Genomic DNA, 16,033 nt, shown 5'->3' on the forward strand with positions numbered 1-16,033 from the left:
TCTTTGTAGATGAATATTAGTTACAAGTTGGGGAATGAGACTCTGTTTTTTGTTTGTTCTTGTTTAGTTATGTCGTCTATTTCTTAAATCCTTTGGTTTCTGTAAGGAGTATTTAAGAATTTATCAAGAGTCGTGGAGGATAACAATATATGTAAACATGTGAGGAATTCAGTCTTCCAAATAGGTTGATTAATCACTACCCCAAATTTAGTGATTATCAACGGTAGATGACAGTTGCAAAGTGAGATCGTAACAGTTCTGCCGTGTTACTAAAGTCGATGTGCATTTTTTCGTAACGGTTACATTATCGGTGCAAAGTTTCGGTCGCAACAGCTTCAAGCTGTTGCAACTTCAAAAGTTTAAGCTTTGGAAAATTTTGGTACATTTTTGGTATTTAGATTTGGTGAGGAAATTACCCAAAGTGGAATTTACGTATCATATTTAGATTTGGTGAGGTAATTATCCTAAGTCTAATTTACGTATCATTATATTGGTGACAAAAATAATTCGGAAAAAAAAAGTTTAAAAGACCAAAAGAAGAAAACTATGGGGATGATTAACTAAGCTAAGATAATTAAGGTTTTTATTTGCATCAAAATAATGATAATTAAGGTTTTCAATGGAGATTAAATTCTGACTGTCCGTTAGATATGAGGACGTGAATTATCAATGATTAGCTAGAATTTTTAGTGACTAAAACAACATGGGTTCACAATAATAAGAGAAGCTAAATACATTTTCCTATAAAATGGTGAACAAAGGAACATAATATTTATATCCCCTTTGCGATCAAACCAACTCGAACAGACAAATACCTACTATGTACCAATGGTTTACAATTTTCTCCAACTTCTCATACACCATATTATCTTCCAACTGAATACTCCAATATAACAAAACCACACCAAAAGCAATTTTTCTCCGTGTTAATTTTCTTTTTGGTTTATATATAAACTCGTACCGACCTCACTATATTGAAAACACAATTAGAATATGCTTGTTATGACGAAGTACGTAAATGGTAAAAGAGTGACCAACTGATCATACTTACTTAAATGATAAAAAAATAATGACCATACGTAATTGCGCGACAAAGCACGATAAATCCAGCACGGCCAAAGTTTAAAGAACACTACATCTTCTTTAGTACTGTTTGAATCTTGACTGATTCATCCAATTTCAAACTCAAAATTTCAATCAAGTAATCACATGATGATTAGACTATTTAAATCCTCTTCAGCAATCTTCAAACCTCCATTCAAATCCAAACCCCCTGAAAACCCTAGAAATCAAAAAGATGACAGAAAACTCATCACGTCAAGCTCTGATTCCAAATTATCTATACGCAACATCTACAAAGAATTCGTTTGATTTGGAAAAGTATTCGAATGGAAATCGAACTTTCCCTTCTTCATCAACAGCAGCAGCAACAGTGCCGCATTCTGTTGTTGCTGCTTCACCAAATGAACCTGGAAGAAAGATAGAGATGTATTCACCATCTTACTATGCTGCATGTACTGTTGGTGGAAGTCTTTGTTGTGGAATTACTCGTATGGCCGTTACTCCTTTAGATCTTGTCAAATGTAATATGCAGGTTTTAATTTCTATTCTTATAATTTAGTTTTAGATATTGTGAAATCTTGTCAGTTTGGTACTCTTTGATTTTGCCTCAGTTTATAATTTAGAGGTGTTGAGTTCGGATTTTATGAATATGTGGATTTCATCGTAGTTACTTCGGATTTAGGATTTAAATTGAACTTGTTTGTTTCTCTAATGATTTAGAGAAAGTTGGATTGGAGTTGATTGAGCTTTAGGAATGGTTAATTTCGCTTAGTGTCATTTTAAGCTATTAATTAGCTTTTAGCATCCAATATCGCAACAATTCCCTTTTGAACTTTACAATGCATATAACGGTCTAAGTTTGTCTCCAATGTTGATCGATCACTCTCCTCTGATAGTTTGCCTTGGACAGGCTGTGTCTGCTATGAATAGTTCTGAACTATAATTTACAGTACAGAGTTCTTATTTTTATCTTTTGCAGTTGATGAAATAGATGGCCTTACAAGACCCGCCAGATTTTTATATCAATTCTTTCAGTTTCTTCTTTCATTACTCTATATCTGCATCATTAAAAGATGTGAGACGTGGTTATTCGTTTCTTAGTGTCGTTCTCAAACTGTTTTAGGTTTTCTCGAGCTCACCATTTATCTTATATGCTAAGAAGTTTAGTCTACCAAGATAAATACGCATTCATCTTTCTACAGTAACTCTTCTACTCTTTGCGTGTATCCAGATTGATCCTGCAAAATACAAGAGCATCTCGTCCGGTTCTATATAAAGAACAAGGAGTTAGAGGTTTCTTCAGGGGTTGGGTGCCTACCCTGCTTGGTTACAGTGCGCAGGGTGCCTGCAAGTATGGGTTTTATGAATTCTTCAAGAAGTACTACTCTGACCTTGCTGGGCCAGAGAACGCAGTCAAATACAAGACTCTTATCTACCTAGTTGGTTCTGCATCCGCTGAGGTCATTGCCGATGTTGCTTTGTGTCCCATGGAGGGTGTGAAAGTACGAGTCCAAGCTCAGCCTGGGTTTGCAAGGGGATTGTCAGATGGACTTCCAAAGATCATCAGGGCTGAAGGCTATGTCGGGTATGAAATTACCTTTTAAGAGAAAATTTATAGTGTTATCCGTCACTATTTCTTAATGTGCTGACATTCATTTGCAGGTTATACAAGGGTCTTGTTCCTCTCTGGGGTCGACAGATTCCATGTAAGATATTGCTTTTCATGTTTCCGCTGTTCATTCCTCTCATGATCACTGAATTTGTTAGTTGTTTCCAAATGAAAATTGCTTGATGAGTGAGTTAAATATACATGGCTTTGGTTTTGACAATCCTTTGGCTTTTTGTTTTGGGTAGCATTGAAGGGACCTGAATGTCATGTTCCAGATACTTTTTTTTTTCATGCTCAACACTCCTGCCATTTACATTAGATAGACATATTCAGACACTACTGCATGTTATATTTACATGTACATTTGTAATATTTTCTGAGTTCGTATTCCACAGTTTACTGGTTTATTTCCTTTGAGCTACGCAATATCGATTCCTTATTTCAGGCCCTATATATATGTTCAGGCACGAGCCTGCTGTCCATATTATACACAACATGTGGACATTATATGCCCTTTAGAAAGGATCATGAACTCCTGGCAGAATATAATGTGAAGTGTGCTTATTGCATCATTAAACTTCAAGTAATCCATTTTGGAGACCTGTTTATGTAGATAGTATTGTTTTCCTTCATAGTAGTTGTTTCTTTGCCATGGTCTTTCATGCGACCTGTATCTAGTTGATGAACTGATAGATGGAATTTTTTTATTAGAGCATATCTGGGAGCTATTTCAATTTCTTTTTAGCTGCATGTCCCCTACATGCTTGTGTGGTTGATGAAAACATGTTTTCGGTTGACACTAAGAATATGGCACCGGAAAGCCAAAGTTATAATGTTGTAATAGAAAACTCAAGTTTCTTAGCAAATGTTTTCGTCAACACAGTACCTTTCTCAGCTTATCCTTGCTTCTTGACAGCAGTTCCATTTTCAGCTAGCTCTTGCTTAACAGTTCATTCCTTGCAAGAATTAATATTTTACAGACACTATGATGAAGTTCACATCATTTGAGACCATAGTGGAGAACATTTACAAACACGTTACCCCCAAGCCCAAGGATGAATGCAGTAAATCCATGCAATTGGGTGTCAGCTTTGGTGGTGGATACATTGCTGGTGTCTTATGTGCTATTGTTTCTCATCCTGCTGATAATCTTGTTTCATTCCTCAACAATGCAAAGGATGACACTGTTGCAGATGTGAGTATTCACCTCTTTCTCATTTTCTCCCAGTTTCACTGCTGCTCTATTGTCTTTCTAAGTTTCTTTTATTTGCTATCATTGTGTAATCTGATCTCTCGTTTTGTTGTAGGCTGTGAGGAAGATGGGTGTCGTGGGTCTATTTACTCGTGGCCTTCTATTGCGCATTGTTATGATTGGAACCCTTAGTGCAGCACAATGGGGTATCTACGATGCCTTTAAAGTGTTTGTGGGACTGTAAGTTACTCTTCCTTCGAGCTATGTTCCGGTTCAGATTTATTTGTATTTATTTTGGAAATCTTTCTGCCTTAGTTTTGTAATTTTTTGATCTCCACAATTTTTGTTCTCTGTTTGACTTCATTCTGACTAATTTATCTAACTTGCTGTTTTTTTTTATTTAATTGGTCAGGCCGTCAACTGGAGGAGCCCCTCCCCTACCCGCGCCTTCCCCTGAACTCGTGGATGCTTAAGATGTGGGATGAAACTCGGTGCAATCCAAAGCGGTAGGCTGATATATACATTCATGATATAAAGCATAAATAGATAAAATACACAGAAAAATATTCGGGGCAGACTGGCAGTATTAAGTTGTACCCTTTGTTATAGAACTAAAACCCATTCTTTATCAGATTTCCCCCCAAATGATAGTATCTTGCTATATGTAATAACTCTATTCTGCTATGTGTTCCGAAGTGTTAATTAAACTTTTATAAGTATTTAATTGATAATACAAAAGCTGTTTTCACTGAAACTCTAGCTGAGATGAAAAAGAAAAGGTTTGAAGATATTACATTACAGTGATGATGATGTTTCAGAGAATCCATGTAAATGAGAATTTCCCATTCCTGGAAATATTTGTATGAATTTTTCTTGTCATTGTTCATTTCTTGTTCTTCCACTGTCACAGAGGCTTTCAAATTTCTGCACTAGTAGCTCAACATCTTTATCTCCCGTGTCTCATCATCTCACTCATTTCCATAGCATTCCTTTTGACTTCCGTTCCTTCTTTTCCCATCAACACCTTTCTAATCACTTCTCCTACCTCTCTTCTGTCCAACTTCCCATCCTTATCCCTCTTAACCTCAACTCATAAGCCAAGCTCCACCACCAATGTTGCATTTACTGGTTGATCAAGATGCATTGGCATGGCTATTATAGGAACACCATATTTCATACTCTCTAACACTGAATTCCATCCACAGTGACTCACAAATCCACCGATTTTACTACTCCCAAGTATTTTTGCTTGTGGTGCCCATTTTTCCACAACCATTCCTTTCTCCCCAATCCTCTCCATGAACCCTTTTGGTAAAACTTGAGCTAGACCTTCTCCTTCATGATTATCGGGAAACCTAATTACCCATATGAAATTCACTTCGCTGAGCTCTAAACCATAAGCAACTTCTTGTATCTCTTCTTTTGACATGAAATACTCTGTACCAACTGACACAAATACTACTGAAGAATTTTCTTTGTTAACAAGCCATCCACTAAACTTGTTCATTTCACAAGTAGTACTGTCAGTATCGGTTTGAACAAGAGGACCAACGGGTACAAATTCTTTTCCATACACACAAGAGAGATAATCTAGATATTTTTCTTCAATCTCCATAAAAGTATTGATCAACACTACGTCTATCGATTTGTCGACACACTGAGTAAAGCGATATCTGTCTTCAATACCTTCGGGACTAGAAGCGCGCTCGATAAATTTACGGTTTACGTAATTGGAAATACAAAGCGCACGAAACGGGAATTTAGTTTCTGTATTTTTGTCATAGAGGTGGAAACAGAAGGATGTAAAAGTTGCACCAGTGGTTAACAGTTGAACTGCTGGGATGTTCAACTGAGAAGCTAGACTTGGAGCCCATGGTTGAATGAAATCGTAAACAAGTAAGTCCGGTTTAATAGTAGAAAGTATGTCACTGAAAGATGGTGCTGATAAATCAAAGGCTTTTTTCAAAGTTTGCATGAGATGAGGTGGGAGTGATTTTGTTGTATGGTAATGAGGAGGAAGATCTGGAAGTGAAGGAAGATTAAGTTCTATTAGTTGGATTAACGTATTTTCGGGTTGATGATCACGACTGAGTTTATCTTTAATGGAAGATAAGTTTATGGGTGTAGAGCAAAGATAAGTGTAGAAGTTTCTTTGAGCGAGTCTTTTAGCTAGTTCCAAGAATGGAGATATGTGTCCATGAGCTAACCATGGAAACAGTAGAACTCGGATTCTTCTAACATTATGTTCTTCTACGTTTTGTGATGAATCCATAACACTTTTTTTTTCAATCTTTCTTTTCGATCATTGCATGAATTATGAAGTGAATTAGACGTAAGAATTTGCTGGTTGATCTTAGGAATTAATAGATTTGTGCATGGTATTACGTGTAAACACTTGAGAAGATTGGGAAAAGGACGTGGAGAGTGGTAGAGCTAGCATGACGTTTGTTGCAAGTGTTTTCCGTAATATGGTTTTGCATCAACGTCATGAGAGGTCTTATGAGCGCAACACATTGTAGCGCCTGTTGAAAGCTATTGCTTAGTAATGCGCTTATCCATAAGAGGTCTAGAGATCATATCTTAGCTACATTCTCTATATAAAAATAGAGTTTTTTCGAGCGACGTGGTTATCCGGAGCTTCTGGTTGATTCTGATTCCACCATTTTTGTTTTTATGGTAATTGAAAATATTCTGGAAAAGAAAATCCAAGAAGATATATTTTGCCCCACAAAATATTTTATAGACAATCACATTCCATAAAAATTATTTCTGAAAACAGCTAAATCTTGAAAAAACCTTATAAAATTACCAAAAATATATTGAAAAGTTAATTATAATATATCTTATTTTAATTTAATCTAACATAGAATTTCACAAACAAATTAAAATAAAATCACATAGAAATATGCACTATTAATCATGATTTCATCACAAATTAAATCAATCATACAAAAAAAAATCCAATGTTCATTGTTCAATTACATTTATTCCAATGAAACTAATTTTAATTATAGTTCCAAACTACTAATAATTAAATAAATTCAAATTCTAATTGCACTTTGCAATTACAACTCCATATGAAATTACAAAAACGATTCAACAATGAAGCTAAATCATGCTTGAGCCAAATATGAGTCAATGCCCAAATTAAAAATAAAAATGTTTAGAGTCGTGGATACATACCAATAATTCGAATTTGCCTCTCCTTTGCTAGAACATTTAATTGTTGGTCCTGTAGAATATTAAAGATACAAAATAATTAATAGAAAATCGTGATGATCAATACATGATATCAAACAAAATGTTTAGAATAGAAAAACAAAAGCTTTAGTAGAAAAATGCAATAATAGTAATGATTTAAAATTAATTTTATTCATTCCATAAATACAAACCAAAAAAATATTATATTATGAGATGTAGATTATACCAAATATCTTTTAGACACAAAAATTGCAACAAGTACATGCAAGTATCCAAAAATAGTGGCTATCCGAAGTAGAGCTGGCAAACAAGCCAAAACCCGCGGGTTTTCCCGGCCCGGCCCGTAAAAAACCCGCACCCGGCTCGGCTGGTGCCTAAACAAGCCGGGTTAGGGTTGGAGAAAAGCCGGCTTGTAGGGAAACGGGTTAACCCGGACCGGTTTGTAAAACCCGCGGGTTCAACCCGTTACCCGCAATTCTATTTCCCCACATTATTACGCCGCATTTCACCTCAGGATAACTGTCCCCTCAGTTTATTTCTTCTTCATATTTTCTTTCTCCTTCTTCGTTTCTTTTTCCTTCTTCGTCCGCAGAGAGATTCACAGAAAGTGAGAGAAATTGAAGCTAAAATTATCTATAATTGAAGTGGAAGAAGATGATAAGTTCGATAGATTTTCTCATATGGATCGAAGTAGGGTTTGATTGGTGAACTGAGATCTAAAATTGATGAGGATTTAAGAATTCAGAAGAAAAAATTCAACTATCAAGATTCTTTTATTGAATCGAAGATGGGTGTTGATCTAAAATCTTTTGGGTTTTGATTTTCTAATGTTTATGTGAATACAGAAACGAGTAATCATGAAACTGTCGGTGGTAATAATAAACTCAGGAGAGATCGAGAAGAAGTTGTTGCCGCTGAGAAAATCAAATTGATGAAGATATGATCTGTTGCTGCTGAAATTGATGATTTAGGGTTCTGTTTGAGATCGATTTAAAGAATAGTGAATATGAGAATGCAGTTGATGGAGGTTTTGTTAGTGCAGAAATTAGAGAAATTAGGATTCTTGGATAATGAACTGGTAGTCTGTGAATTGGAAGAAGAAACTGAAGCTCGATTTTAGAGATAAAGGAATTTATTGGAGGAGATGATTAATGGATCTGTGAGGAATCAAAATAAGATGGGTTTGGAGAGCTTCAGATCAACAATTAAGGAGATTGATGGATTTTTAGGACAGGGTTTGATGGAGTTGATTAGTTGTACAACAATGGATTTGTGTTAGTAGCAGATGGAGTTGTTGTGGCGGTGAGAGATAGAGAAGAATTGAAAGAATCAATTGATAACGGTTGTTACAGGGAAGCTGAAGGTGTTGGTGGTACTGATGGAGTTGATTCTATTGGTTTTGGTGATGCAGAGTTGTAAGCAGAAGGGTTTGGACGAGAAGATCATGACTTTGAATGAAATTGGTGGTTGTTGGTATTGGTGTTTACTGCCAGGGTTAGGAGATGCAGAATAGTTTGTGTTAGCTGAAACAAGGTGGGATGTGAGTCTGTGACAGTGTTGCAGAACAAGTCAGGGAAGGCTAAATTCAAGTTGTGACTTTGGCTTGAGAAGATAATGGTGGTGATGTTCTTCTTTTCTTTCTTCTTTTTCTTCGTCTGCAGTTGTTGTTGCTATTGTTGCAGAGATTGTAGGAGTGTGTAATGATTTGAATGTGCGATTTCAATGAATGAATTATATGAATGTTAGGGAAGGAAAATAAACCAAAAAACAGTATTAACGAAATTTGTTTACATAGTATATATTTGTTTCTCGTCGCTGATATTTAGGGGTTTCAATTTGATCTGTTTCCAAGTTAAATTCTATCGGTTTCTTGTTTCAATTGCAATTTATGTAGCTAGATTTTCATACATTCGTAAGGGCATTGTTAATTGATTCATAAATCAGAGGCTTTCAAATCGGTTTCTGGTGAGTTGACTCACCATAAACGGGTTAACCCGTGAACCCGCAGGTTTAACCCGTTACGGGTGCGGGTCGATGAAATGACCACCCGTGAAGAATATCAACCCGCGGGTTTTGACCCGTGTTAACCCGAACCCGTGTAACCCGTAACAAGCCAGCCCCGGCCCGCCCGTTTGCAAGCTCTAATCCGAAGTATAAAACTACAAAAAAAAAAAAAAATTTGCACACAAGTGCGGAAATAATATCTCTTTTCTTCCGAATATCCTTATTTTATTACTATACTTTTTAATATTGCTTATTCAGAAAAATATTAAATTAAATGCACTAATAAAGATACTTTCAACTGCGATTGGAAAAAAAAAACTTCAATAGGTAAATTTATGATTTTCTTTGCTTGAAGTTGCCAAAATATTATAATAGATGGATATAATCGGGAAAATGTAGATATTGCTTAATATTATGTTCAAAATAAAAAGGAAATTCCAGATAATCTTAGATATTAATTAATATTACATAAAAAATGAAATCATTTTATTTTTGGGTTTGGTGTCTCTATATAAAGCATTCAAACAAACCCAAACTCCATTTTTAGCCAAAACCCTTTTGTTTCCGCATTTCTTTTTAAGATTTTGTTGTTATTTCTTTTCTTTTTCCTGCGATTTAGGATTTTTTGTGACATTTGTCGTTTTGTTTTGCAGGTTTCCTCGGTCATGCACCTGTTGTAATTGTTCCAAAAGAAGCAACATCAAGATATACCCCTATTAATTCTTGCAAATATTTCTGCGATATCAAACCAAACACCGTATGTTTTGGGCGTAAAACATGTTTTGCAACTCTTGCCATTGTTTATTTAAGGTTGTTACTTCTTCACCTGTTGCTAAATCATCAGGAAATTAAGGTTTTTTGATCAATTTTATTATCGATCGTATATATATGATTGTTCTTTGTTTATTTTCCCGCTTCTTATGTTATTACAGATAACTAAATATATCTTGATTGATGTAAGAAAGATAGAAGGATCTAGCAGTGAAGAAGACTCATCTATTATGGTTGCAAAAATGGTTGCAAAATTTAGTTTTCCCGTTCATAGTTATATATCTAGCATATACATTATCTCCGTGCGATAATAGCTGGTAATATGTACATACGTGCATATTCTTCTCATCTATTATTTTGTTATGTTTTAATGATTTTGCGGTAATAAAAATATGAAGTCATTCTCTCTTTTTTGCAAATCTTGATGATATTTTCAGCGTGTGGAGGACAAAGAGTATAATATAAGTTGGATTTCGTCTGGTGCTAAGTTGTTTTTGTATGTTAACCGGATCATCTACGGCTATGGCGGTTAGTCGGGTTGTTTTTCCTTTCCCTGGTATATTCTTAATTAGTTGTTTGTTCAATGTTTTGTATCATTGATGTTTGTTGAAAATTTATTAATTATGAAAAAAATGGAACTACAGAATTGGTTAAGTTTGTAGAGGTGTTGTAGTTTTGAAAGTGGTAGTAAAAGTTCGTTGCTCGGACTTGTAAAGATTTAAAAAAAAAATATACAAAAATATTGACAAATTGGTAGAGAGGTACTGGGACTAATGATTCGGCCAATCTTCATAACATAAGGCTTAATGATTTATTCTCAACAATAATCGCTCAAAACATATATGGACTCTTATTTTTCCAAAGTCGATTCTCAAAACATTGGTTGTAAATGTTAAGCATGGAACATCAGATCACCTAAGCTAAGCATGATCCATCTAATCAAATAATACCCAATTTAATCAAATCATATTTCAATTAATTTTTAATGCAAAAGTCTTAAAAAGAATTAATAAAATTACCCATGTATGAAGCTCGGCCTCCTCCGTCGCCCCGGTGTTGGGGTTTAACTCATCATAGTAAAAATGCTCTCTAATAATTTCATTGATGCTCAAAAGTGTTTTACAATGAAGAGAAAGATAAGTAAATAGTATTAAACAGGATTCTGCGACCCACAGAAGGCGTCCAAAATAAACGACAGAGAACAGGTGCTATTGTTACTGAAACTCTAAGACCCACACCTACGACCCACTCCTGCGAGTCTCTTTCACTGTTGGTAAACGACTGCTGCTGCGGGTCCGTTCTTCGTGTTCTTCATCTTCATCAATGGCAGCAGAAGCAGCAGAGAGAAATCATGGTTCTCGATTCTGCAGCGTTCCTTATCTCCTCCCAACTCTCGACAGCCTTCTACTCTACCCCAGAAGTCTTTTTATACTCAACAGGTAGACGAAATCCTTTGCAATAACTCCCAAAAATCTTCCATTACTCGGACAGTTCATAATATATTTTTTGTCCTTTTTTATTTCGATTACGTATCTGCAGCTGTTAATTTCATGGAAACTCACCTTAATTGTCTTCTACACGGTCCAAAAGTGTGTTAGAGTCCTCCATGCATCATCAGAACACGTTCGAATTCCTCCAAAAATTCTCTCAAACCCGTGACAGACATGAAATGCCCTGTTCCCAACTCGTGAATTTCCTAGACGATTATAGCCAAATTCGATCGGACCCGACACCCAAAATATCTTCCTTAGGCTTAATCACATCTTCCTGCCAAGTCTCAGCCATTTAATCTCCCTATAACACGTTAAAAAATTCGATCAAACTTCTGCCAGTTCTCATGCACGTTTTCCCGCCAAAATTCAGTTTTTGAAATGAAGAAGATGGTGTCCCCCTATCCAAACTGGGGGTGCGAATAGCAATTGGGGTGGAAATAGTAATTTTGGGGTGGAAATAGTAATTTTTCTGGATTCCTCCGGCACATTTCTGGGACGCTTCCGGTGCATTTCGAGGGTGCCTTTAGTACTCTATTCTCGGGTGTAAAACACCACTTTTTGAGCCAATATCGCCGCAAGAGCTTATTTCTCTAAGAATTCCTACAAAGACATAAAAGAACACAATAAATACAAAATTGAGCACTAACAATACATACAATAGAGACATATTAGACACATAAATGCGTCTATCAACACCCCAAAACTTATTATTTGCTAGTCCTCGAGCAAAATTTATTCTTGAAAAATGACCGAGTTAATCTCGGGAAGGTTTATCAGAGGTGTACCCACAAAAACCAATACTCCAGAACCTAGCTATCTACGCAGAACCTTGGAAAGAACTAAAGAACCTCCTTGGTTGGCATACAATTATTGACTCTAAGAGGAAGAACCCTGATGCGAAATTCCAATTGCTGTACACGAGTTTGCACTCAAGCATACTAAAATTCATATAAGTGACAGCTCTACTAAGATAGTTTCACGATGGACATCATACTCGGAGTCAGACTAATCACATGAAAAGATTAAGAAGATGGAAAGAAAAATGTAGATGGTTGAAAAGCGAACGGTGTTTCCCATATCTGTCTGAATGCCTCTGCCAAGATGAACCTAACCTAAATGACTGAGATACCGGTCTGACTAATATTAACACACTGGTATATACAAGGGAACCAGTGGTCAGTAACTTAAATCTAGATCAACAAACTGGCAAATACAAGGGAACCAGCAGTTGACTACCCATAACAATAACCTTTTTTTTTTTTTAACGGCATGAATAGATCTTTTTGATCCAAGCGCATGCTTCTTGTCAGCAAATTACACGATAGATCCCACGGGTCCTGCATTCCACGCTTGCTTAGGCGACGGAAACAGGGAGAACACACGCATATTTCTATCCAAGTGTTAATACTTATTCCGATTGGTCTAACTGGTCTGGTCTTTTTTTTTTTTGGAAAAGGTAACTCAGTCACTCTATTTCACCCTAGCGAAGGTAACAACTTGAATCGTGTGCCCCACCAAATCACTTGAAATAAAAGAAAACTAAAAATAGAAAGTGAAAAGGACTCGACGAGATATGGCGAAACTATCATGTTAATTCTAACACATGAGCTCTGTGCTTTTATGAATAGACTCTATAGATGTTTCCATCTAGTCAGATTGGTTCCTCAGCTCCTAAAACAAAAATGTTTCCATCCACTTAGATTGGTTAGTGCTATCCTTAATAGGCGCAAATTTCTAGGCTCTGGAGTTTATTTATTGCAACTAAAAAGTTTCTCCCATACCCCCAAACTTAAATCTAACATTGTCTTCAATGTTCTAAAGATGAAACTAAAAGCATGAACAAGTAGAAACTGTTACCACTTGAAGCAAAAGAGATAAGGAAGGATATTACCGTGTCGCAAGAATATTGGGTTACCTCCCAAGAAGTGCTAAGTTTAAAGTCTTCAGCCAGACTTAGGAAAGGATTAGTCAACTCGAACCATAAAGTAACAGTCGAAATAACTGTGGGTCTTCAAAACGAAAAAGAGCTGACCAAAGGAAACTACAATAACCCAAGAAAGTGAACAAGAATAACATGCCCTTATCTAGTTTCCTGATTAAGATATTTATATATAATTGTGGTTTAGGTTCAGGTTCTATGAAAGGGTCTAAATAAAATATTTTCCTCAGATGCATTTCCTCATAGGTTAGATCCAAATTATTAGGTCCTAGAGTCTGGAAAAACTCAAATATGATCTTAAAAGCGCACAATAATAACCTAAATAACTGAGGATCCTCTAAGTCAATAAGATTTGACTTAAAAATTTGACCACAATGAGAGTAGTGGTCATTCTTAAGCAAATGTGTCGATTCTAATTTCCTAAAGCATTTAGGTCTAGTCTCACAACTTAATATTCGACACATTTGGAATATAAACGTTCCCACAGTTGGAAGAAAACTATTTGGTGGGAAAACAAAGTCAATCTGGGGATCATAGCCTGGGCAAACCACATCAACCAGAGGATGGGTTTCTAACGACTGAACTCCTTCATGGACATCATTAGGCTCGGGAAAACGAGTATGAACGTAATCTTGTAAAATGGTCGAGGCACAGATATCAAGTCCTAAGTGTAGGGACTTTATGAGAGTTAAAGGTAAGGCACTAGGGAAGTGATAATCACCCCCAAACTTAGAGTTTTCAGTGTCTCTAGATAGACCTCTAATTATTTCTTGAATTTCCGTATCTTCAGAGTCCTTAAAATATTCAAGAGATTCTTCTAAGTTATAATCAGGTAGTGCATCTTTACTCATCTCTACGGGTCTATCTTCTTCTTCCAAGACTATTGTTTCTAAGTCGTTAGACTCTAAAACGTACGACCCACAAAATTGATCCAGAAAAGAACGATACAAACCGATTGCTGCTAAACAACGACAGTTCTTTACTGCTGTTGACGCTCTTGAATACGACCCTCAGCTCGCTGTTGAAGAACGACTGCTTACGCGAGTCTGTTCTTCGCGTTCTTGGTGTTCTTCATCAGCAGCAGCAGCGCAGCAGAAACAGAGTTTGATCAACTCTTGATTTCTTCTTTTCTGGATCTCCTCAGCTCCCAGACTCTCGACAGCCTTCTACTCTACCCCAGAAGTCTTTTTATACTCAACAGGTAGACGAAATCCTTTGCAATAACTCCCAAAAATCTTCCATTACTCGGACAGTTCATAATATATTTTTTTTCCTTTTTTATTTCGATTACGTATCTGCAGCTGTTAATTTCATGGAAACTCACCTTAATTGTCTTCTACACGGTCCAAAAGTGTGTTAGAGTCCTCCATGCATCATCAGAACACGTTCGAATTCCTCCAAAAATTCTCTCAAACCCGTGACAGACATGAACTGCCCTGTTCCCAACTCGTGAATTTCCTAGACGATTCTAGCCAAATTCGATCGGACCCGACACCCAAAATATCTTCCTTAGGCTTAATCACATCTTCCTGCCAAGTCTCAGCCATTTAATCTCCCTATAACACGTTAAAAAATTCGATCAAACTTCTGCCAGTTCTCATGCACGTTTTCCCGCCAAAATTCAGTTTTTGAAATGAAGAAGATGGTGTCCCCTATCCAAACTGGGGGTGCGAATAGCAATTGGGGTGGAAATAGTAATTTTGGGGTGGAAATAGTAAATTTTCTGGATTCTCCGGCACATTTCTGGGACGCTTCCGGTGCATTTCGAGGGTGCCTTTAGTACTCTATTCTCGGGTGTAAAACACCACTTTTTGAGCCAATATCGCCGCAAGAGCTTATTTCTCTAAGAATTCCTACAAAGACATAAAAGAACACAATAAATGCAAAATTGAGCACTAACAATACATACAATAGAGACATATTAGACACATAAATGCGTCTATCAAGAGGGGCATGTATTTGGGTTCGTAAAATACCGCATTTGCATACTCGTGATTGACTTTTGGAAGGAGGCAGTGTGCGTGGTCTTTTTGTTCTTCCCTTCCACTCATAAGAAAATCCATCATTTTCTTTTGAAAATAAGAATTGTAGCTGTATTTTTTTCTTTACATATAATTAGATTGAAAAACAAAAAGACCACTCATATAATTGTATTCCGAAAAAAAAAGAACTAAAGCTAAAGCTAACTTGCAGGACAAGATATCTCAAGAGAAACAAAAATTTGAGACGCCACAACCAAATACAAAAACAAAATGCAAGTCCACAAATTAACGCTAGACATGAGAAAAAGATTCACATTAAATTTTCCTAATGTTAGTCTCCTTGTGATTATCTGCAAGATTATTAGAAATATCTTGCCCCTCTTCCTTTGAAGTGGGAACCATTCTCATTGCAGAGAGAGATTCTATCATGCCTGCAGCAGAAACCTTATTAGAATATTTTATAGTTTTTGACGTACTAAGTGCCATTACATTTTCAGTTGCTATTCTTTATATAAAAATAGAGTTTTTTCGAGCGTTGTGGTTAACCGGAGCTCCTGGTTGATTCTGGCTCCACTTTTTTTTTAATTTAAAGTAAGGTTTTTTAAAATTTCAAGCAATAAAATTTTAAGAGAATATTTTAAACTCCACAATATATATTTTCCTACCAAATTTTAAAATAAATCTCATAATATTGGCAAACATATGATATTTAATTCTAAACAAAATCTAACATGAAATTAGACAAATAAAATAATTGACATTACCAAAAATACGTTAGTC

General features: G+C 36.1%; 1 protein-coding gene and 1 pseudogene across 1 annotated transcript; one reads left to right on the plus strand and one right to left on the minus strand.

Moving 5' to 3' along the window:
- Positions 1-1,170: 1,170 nt before the first annotated feature.
- Positions 1,171-4,611, plus strand: LOC113323179 (annotated as a pseudogene).
- A 342-nt stretch (positions 4,612-4,953) lies between these two features.
- Positions 4,954-6,135, minus strand: LOC113323988 (beta-D-glucosyl crocetin beta-1,6-glucosyltransferase-like). Its single transcript, XM_026572334.1, has one exon. It carries the CDS (start codon positions 6,133-6,135, stop codon positions 4,954-4,956), a length of 1,182 nt encoding a protein of 393 aa, XP_026428119.1.
- Positions 6,136-16,033: the final 9,898 nt, after the last annotated feature.

The sequence above is a fragment of the Papaver somniferum genome, chromosome 11 (genome assembly GCF_003573695.1).
Source record: "Papaver somniferum cultivar HN1 chromosome 11, ASM357369v1, whole genome shotgun sequence".
NCBI classification, from domain to species: domain Eukaryota; kingdom Viridiplantae; phylum Streptophyta; class Magnoliopsida; order Ranunculales; family Papaveraceae; genus Papaver; species Papaver somniferum.

Coding starts and splice junctions, on each gene's coding strand:
- LOC113323988 (XM_026572334.1), bottom strand. CDS start 6,135: ATGGATTCATCACAAAACGTAGAAGAACATAATGTTAGAAGAATCCGA.